Here is a 6,892-nt window from a genome sequence, read left to right on the forward strand (position 1 = left end):
GTTATAATGATTGTTTGTTTGTAATGTGTGCAGCAGTGATTTGTTCTTGTGATGTGTGAATTGTAAAAAGAAAAAAAGAAAAAAAACACTATTATGGATTTAATTAGTGAAAAATGTCTAAAAAAAATGAAATGGTGAAAAATGAAGAGAAAAATTCTTCAATACTTCAACTGGTCTTGTTTTATGTCCAGTTTTGGTTCTAAGGAGTAATCTCAATCTCAAGGCTAGCTGTGATCAAAACAAACTTGGTAATTGATAAGAAAAGGAAAAACATCTCAACACAAGCAAAATAATAAGTTGAATTTCATAAATTCAAAGGTAAATCATGAAATCATTATTTATGAGGAAATGTAGGTTCCACGATTGATTGATGGATTCACACTCTAAAAATAGCAACACAAGAATGAGGCATTGACTTTTATAGAAATGGGGGTGGGGGAGTACTAACTACTTATATCCAGCAGAAGTTGCTGCAACTTTAAGGAGTAGGCCGAAGAGTGAAAAAGGGGCAGAGAAAAAGGGGCTGTGGTCACTATCCAAAACACGCACTTGAGATGGCGGCCATCTCTTTATCATCGCCTCCTGTTGCTCTGGTTTTATAACATTATCATGCATCGTCTTAATGTATATCCGCCCCACTTTCTCCACCATTTCCCTACCTTCTTTGAATCGAGCACTCTGCAATGCTAGGATCGGTCCTGGCCTTAAAAGCATTGCTGCTAGAGTCGAATCCTGCACCAGCCACCATGCCCCATTTCCCATATGGGTGTTATTAAAAAAGAAAAGAGGGTGTGTGGGGTCGAGTGGCATGGCAAAAGCATAACATAGGAGAGACCAATGCAATAAAGGTAGTGTCAAACTCAATAATACCTCTTGAGGACTCATTTGATAGATGATTTTACGTTGGAATTCCTTTTTCACAATGGCAGTGGTTGGAGGCTGCTCAGCTCCCAATCCAAATCCCAATTCGTACACATCACCAAATTGGGATAAATCAGGTACTCCCTGTTTCACAATTAATTATTGCTTACTTTTTCCAGGATAATCATCATAACTTTTAACTAACTGCAAACTCATCATAAAATTCATTAGGCAACAAATCCCAAATTGATTATATATTATATATGCTTCTATGATCCTGCTTTTCTCCCTCAACTCTCAATCATTGGAGGTAGATTAAAAAAATTAGTAGGCCAGGGCAGAGATAAAAGTAAAGTTGAATTGAACAATGGCATTGTGGGCTAAGGCCAACTACAAGGACATGAAAAGAATAAAAGTAGAATGCATGTAGTTAGTACTTTTGCTGCTTCATCAGAAAACAAATGCATGCTTTTCATGCAATAATTGAAGGAAGGGGGACTTATATCCATTGATATTGGCTGTCCGTCTCAAAGCATTGAAACAAACATTACAGAAGACTAATCCATGTCGAGCTGGAAACGACTATGACAAAACCCTGGTGAGGCAGCTACCACAGCTTATTAGTGAGAATCAGAAGTGAAGTTTCAAGTTTTGGGAAAACTGATGGGGGAATAGATTCTATTGGTTGTAATATTATGAAAGGAACCAAAAGTAGCGTTGGGTTGGCCTTGACCTTATTCTCAGAAGTAGGTAAGGGTGTTTTTTATTCCCATGCAAGAGCCTAAAGGAGGGAGTGGGATGGGAATAGGACGCATGTGGTGGCATTGGCAGAATTGAGGTATGTGTGTATTATTGATGCTTCTTTTGTCCTTAACTTCACCAGAGAACCACTCCCTTGAAATGGTACAGAAAAGTAGAAAGACGCAAACATGTTGTGTTTCCTCCTCCTCTCTCGACCCCTGTTTGTGCCTATTGGTTTGTGCGGTTCAGAATAGAGGACTCAAAAGGGAAAGAGATAATTTGGGATTATTTACCAACAACCAACCACCTATACAGGTATTTGTAGACTAGTATGTCATGTATTGCAAGCTGTGAACCTCGAACGGTTACTGAAAAAAGTAATGCACACTGGACACTGAGATGTAACGTCTGTAAAGTTTGGGATTCCTGTATGTGTAATATATATATATATATATATAAAAATTAACACATGGGATTAAGGAAATGGCTGACAGCCAAGCCTATATGAAAACAGTTGGCACTTGGAAACCATGAACCATCTCTTAGCGTTACCAACAACAGCCCCTAATAATTCAAAAACCAAAGGTGCATACCAGATAAAAACTCAAACCCAGAATTCAACACACAACAACAACATGAGAAAACTAAGAAGAAAAGAAAAAAGATGAGTTGGTTGGAGAAGTTCTTTACATCTTTGATATCTTGATCAGTCAAGAAGCCTGATTTTAGCATGGTGGCTGCTACATACACCGCCAGACGGATTTTGTTGGCGAATTTGTGAGTGGCTTGCGTCACACTTAACCCTCCAGCACTATGACCTACCATTATTACCTGTAAATTATATGATTAGATGAGCTCAGGTGAGTGTTTTTGGCGGCATATCATTTATTAATAACATGGAAGAATTGAAGATATATCTGAAATAATAAGAAGAACCTGTTCAGAATGAGGCAAGGCAGACATGAAGTCCATGAGAGGCTTGTTATAATCATCAAAAGATACAATAGAATTAGCATCAGAGCGATCAGTCCCTGCGCCTTTGAGGTCTATGCATGAAACCTTGTAACCAGAATTCTCCATGAGGCACTTGATTTTGTACCAGCACCAGGCTCCTCCACCAATACCATGAACCAGCACAAAGTGTGGATTATTCATGGCTGCTGTTTCCTTTTCTGTCATACTCATCATCACCTCCTCTCCCATGCCTGCTATTTGTTTTGCTGGTCAAGGCAAAATCAGTTGCTTTGGAAACTCAGACACACACCCTTGCTGATTCTGCATTTATAGTTGGGGTAGTCAGAAAGGGTAATGATTTTTGCTCATCTAATCATCATTACAAAGTTTTAGACAAAGCTGTGTTCCTGTGTAGCCAGTTTCATTATAAACCATAAATAAAGTTCCAACATATAGGGTCTATCAAGCATCAACGGCTGAAAAGAAATGGAGAATTACAAAAGGTTACCTTTACAGAGGATTGTTTTGCATTGCTTTTTTCATTCACATCACATAAAATAAAAAAAAGATTTTATTTACTACGATTGTCGGGCTTTTGAAAATTTAATCCAATATCATTTGTTTGTTTATTACCAACATATTGCAGGCCAACGATATTTTCCTTATTCTAATCGTAATATTTATTTTATTCAGTCAATGTATGGCGGCAAAATGACACAAATACAGAAAAAGGAGACCACAAATATATAATTATAATCAAATTTTAAAGAAGACCTCAATTTGGTTGGTGAAAAAGAAAATATAATATTTTCGACTTTGACTTTGTTTAACAAAAAGAAACGAAAATTAAAGATTTTGCGCATCCACTTGATTAGTTAATTTTTTTTATGGATTATATCTAAAAATTAACCATTTTACTTTTATCATTATTTGTGTAAGAGTACGTTATATCTTCAATAAACTTACATTTTCATTTAAGTTATCAAACTATTAGAAAATTTGATTTTTAAGTTATCAAACTTACATTTTTATTTAAGTTATCAAATGATTTTTAAACTATTAGAATATTTTCATTTAAGTTATCAAGCTATTAGAAAATTTTTATTAAATTAAAAAACAATTTTGACTAGCAAATTCTAAGTGTCGATTTGACAATTGGTACGTTAGATCAATACCTATTAACAAGTATAATAACATACCCTAAGTCTAAATTAATCTAATAGTCTGTGATATATATTAGAGAAGAAAACTGTTTAAATTTTAGTTTGCAAATTTGTAATATTTAAAATTATTTTATAAAAAAAACTTAATTATAAGAAGAATGCGAGATTTTTATTAGTGTAGAAGGTGTGAACAGAAAAAAATCATAAAACAATAATTTTATTAACAAAATAAAGAATTTATTGACATTAAGTGTAGTTTATTGAGAATGTTCATTACACAATGTTGGAATAAAAAGTAGGCAATAAATCCCTGAAATAAATGAGATTATTACAACATGTGTTGAGTTTCTATTCCACCAAGATGGGGTACTTTTCTCTTCCTTTCCTTTCATCATCAGAATCAGCAAAAGCAGGAAATGGCTTGGGGAGAAGCCTACCCTAGCCTTGGCCTATAGCTAGGCCAAGCCCCTCAAATATTAATCTGTGTAGTACATTACAATGCAGTCAACAAAAAAATAAAAAGTACTACAGTTCCACAATGTCAACACCATTGAAGCTTGAAGTTAAAGATTGAGAAGAGTAAAAGAGACCCAATTTCCAAATACAAAAATGGTATGAATTAAAAAGTCAAATTATAGATTATTGCCAACTTTTACATGCGTTTTCCGCACACCAAAAACAACCATAAGATATCATGTCAGTGTTTAATTTTTTGCAAGTGGAGCAATACCAATAGAGCATATTTTGGTAAGCTGAGCTGTAGTTTTCATATCAAGACGTTGAGCAAATTACTCAAAATGGGCTTTGTTAAATGCATTTGTATTCTTATACATTATACATGTTTCCTCTTTTTTTTTTCCTAATGAAAGCTGCCCACCATATTGGGATTTTGTTGCTTATATTATATGACATCTTGATTTTTTCCTATCAAATTTTGGCACTCAAAACAAGATGAATATACATCCATCCATGTACTTCACCAAAACATTTTATTTGATTCAATTTTCCATATATGCTTATGGATACATATTAATTATTCATGTATTCATCTTGGGAAGATAACGTGGGAAGTGCAATATCCAACACTACTTTAGTGGACCATTGACAAAGATTTTTATAATGGAACGAAAACGTATGGTTTTGATTCACCGACTGAATCTGAAAAGCTGCTCTTATTTAACTAACAAATTTAATGGGTTGTTTAGTTTAATGCTGGAGCATTCCAAGTCAAAAACACCGATCATTAGTAGCTTAGCCCCTCGTTGAGGATTGGGACATAATTTGGTCAGCGCCATTCGCCTTGCAGCGTCCATCAACATATCACAATTAATAATTTAAGATATAGATAGCTTCCACTTGTACGTTTTGGATTGACACTTCCTTAATTCCCCCCTTAAAACCTGCTAAATAACTGTGGAAAAATACAAACAGATTAATCAATTCAAATATACAAAAAAAGAAGAAAATACTGAAAGCTAGCCAGCTGATGAGACTCTGAGATGGAAGACAAATATATCTATAGACCAGTTGAAGAGGTGATAACAAAACAAGCATGTGCTATAGTTGTGGGGGTTAAATGTATATACATATCTTGGTTTAGGCGCATAGGTTCACATGAAAATGGCGGCCCTTTCTTTTGGGTACTGCAAAACATGGAGGTATATATATGTAGATAATAATAATAATATTTTGAGGTGTGTATGCAGTGCAGTGCAATGCAATAGTACTGTGTCTGATAAGCAAAGTGGTGAAGCCACCTTTGGTTGTCTCCATGAGTGCGTGATGGAGCAGCAGCTTTTGCATATAAATACATACATATATATTTTTCACTTTGTCTTTTAAGTAATTTCAAAACCCAAATTAAACCAAATCAAGCAGCAGCTCAGCTACTACAAACTCATTGTTTCTTATGGCTTAATGTAGATGGGAGATGGTAGTGATGTTGATTTCAATGAGATAAAAAATAGTGATGATGGTGAGATTAAAATTAATGGTGAGATATGCGTTTAGATTTCAAATATAAATGACCATTAAAAACATTAAATTAAAATAAGTGTATGTAGTTACATTTTCATTAAAATTTATTAAGAAATATATTTTATTGATTAACTAAATTTATTAAAATTCTATTCTTTAAAAAATATTAAAATTATGTTTATACTAAAAATAGTATAATAAAACTATATTTTGAAAAATGCGAAAAAGAGTAAAAATGAGTTTACCCATTTCACTGGTGGTCCAGTGATTCACCAGACCCTAAACTCAGTAGTTGGAAATTTGTAATCAGTGTGGCACATTTTTTCTACCGGAAATCTTCCAAACAGCTTTCAACTGAAGTTGTGGTGAGGTCAGAAAAAAAATAAAGCCAAAAGTTTCCCAAGATTTCATCGCACCATAGGTACGTTGGATCCAAAGGCAGCTAAGTCTAATATTGGAGAGTAGTAGAAGTACCATGGAGTTTATTGTATTAGGAGATAGATTGTATTTTGTATCTATTCAAAAAATAGGTAAATTATTCCTTGTACACTAGATTCATCCATTTGTAATGTTAAAAATTAGCTTGGTTGACGAAATAACTAGACAGTGACATGTGACGTGTCACGTGTACCTCATGTTGACGTACATAGGCCAATTTTAATAACATAATTGGTTGACGAAATAACTAGACAATGACATGTGACGTGTCCCGTATACCTTATGTTGACGTACATAGACCAATTTTAATAACATAAATGGATAAAATTTTTAATAGAAGAACCATTTTTCTTTTTGATCTAATGTACAGAGATTAATTTGTCTATTTTTTTAATAAAAAAGACAAATATAATGTAGCTCTTAGTACAAAGTCCTCTATAATAATTTTACCATCGGAGAGCCTAAAAACGAGCGATGACAATAGAGTAAAAATGGAAGGCAAATTCTAATAGTGGAGTTACCTCGATTCTGTCGCAATCTTACACAACATTAAAATCAATACCAATGCCTTAGTTTTTTCAGAAATAAATGAAATTTAAAAAAAAATTAATTAATTTTTTTATTTAATGTATAATAATTAATTTATCTATATTCTAAATAAATATAAAAAAATAGAATCTAATTCTTTATATAAACATTCCATGAAGAGTCTAAAAACAAGCAATATGACGACAAAATATAAACGAAAGGCAAATTCT

At 33.5% G+C, this 6,892-nt stretch overlaps 1 protein-coding gene across 1 annotated transcript; it reads right to left on the bottom strand.

Moving 5' to 3' along the window:
- Positions 1-275: 275 nt before the first annotated feature.
- Positions 276-2,975, bottom strand: LOC107957454 (methylesterase 17). The gene is made up of 4 exons (XM_016892974.2): positions 2,539-2,975; positions 2,293-2,433; positions 871-1,005; positions 276-732 (listed from the first exon to the last, which is right to left on the bottom strand). The coding sequence occupies exons 1-4, from the start codon at positions 2,803-2,805 to the stop codon at positions 448-450; spliced, it is 828 nt and encodes a 275-aa protein (XP_016748463.1). The 5' UTR covers positions 2,806-2,975; the 3' UTR covers positions 276-447.
- Between the last annotated feature and the right edge of the window lie 3,917 nt (positions 2,976-6,892).

The sequence above is a fragment of the Gossypium hirsutum genome, chromosome A05 (genome assembly GCF_007990345.1).
Source record: "Gossypium hirsutum isolate 1008001.06 chromosome A05, Gossypium_hirsutum_v2.1, whole genome shotgun sequence".
Classification (NCBI taxonomy): Eukaryota; Viridiplantae; Streptophyta; class Magnoliopsida; order Malvales; family Malvaceae; genus Gossypium; species Gossypium hirsutum.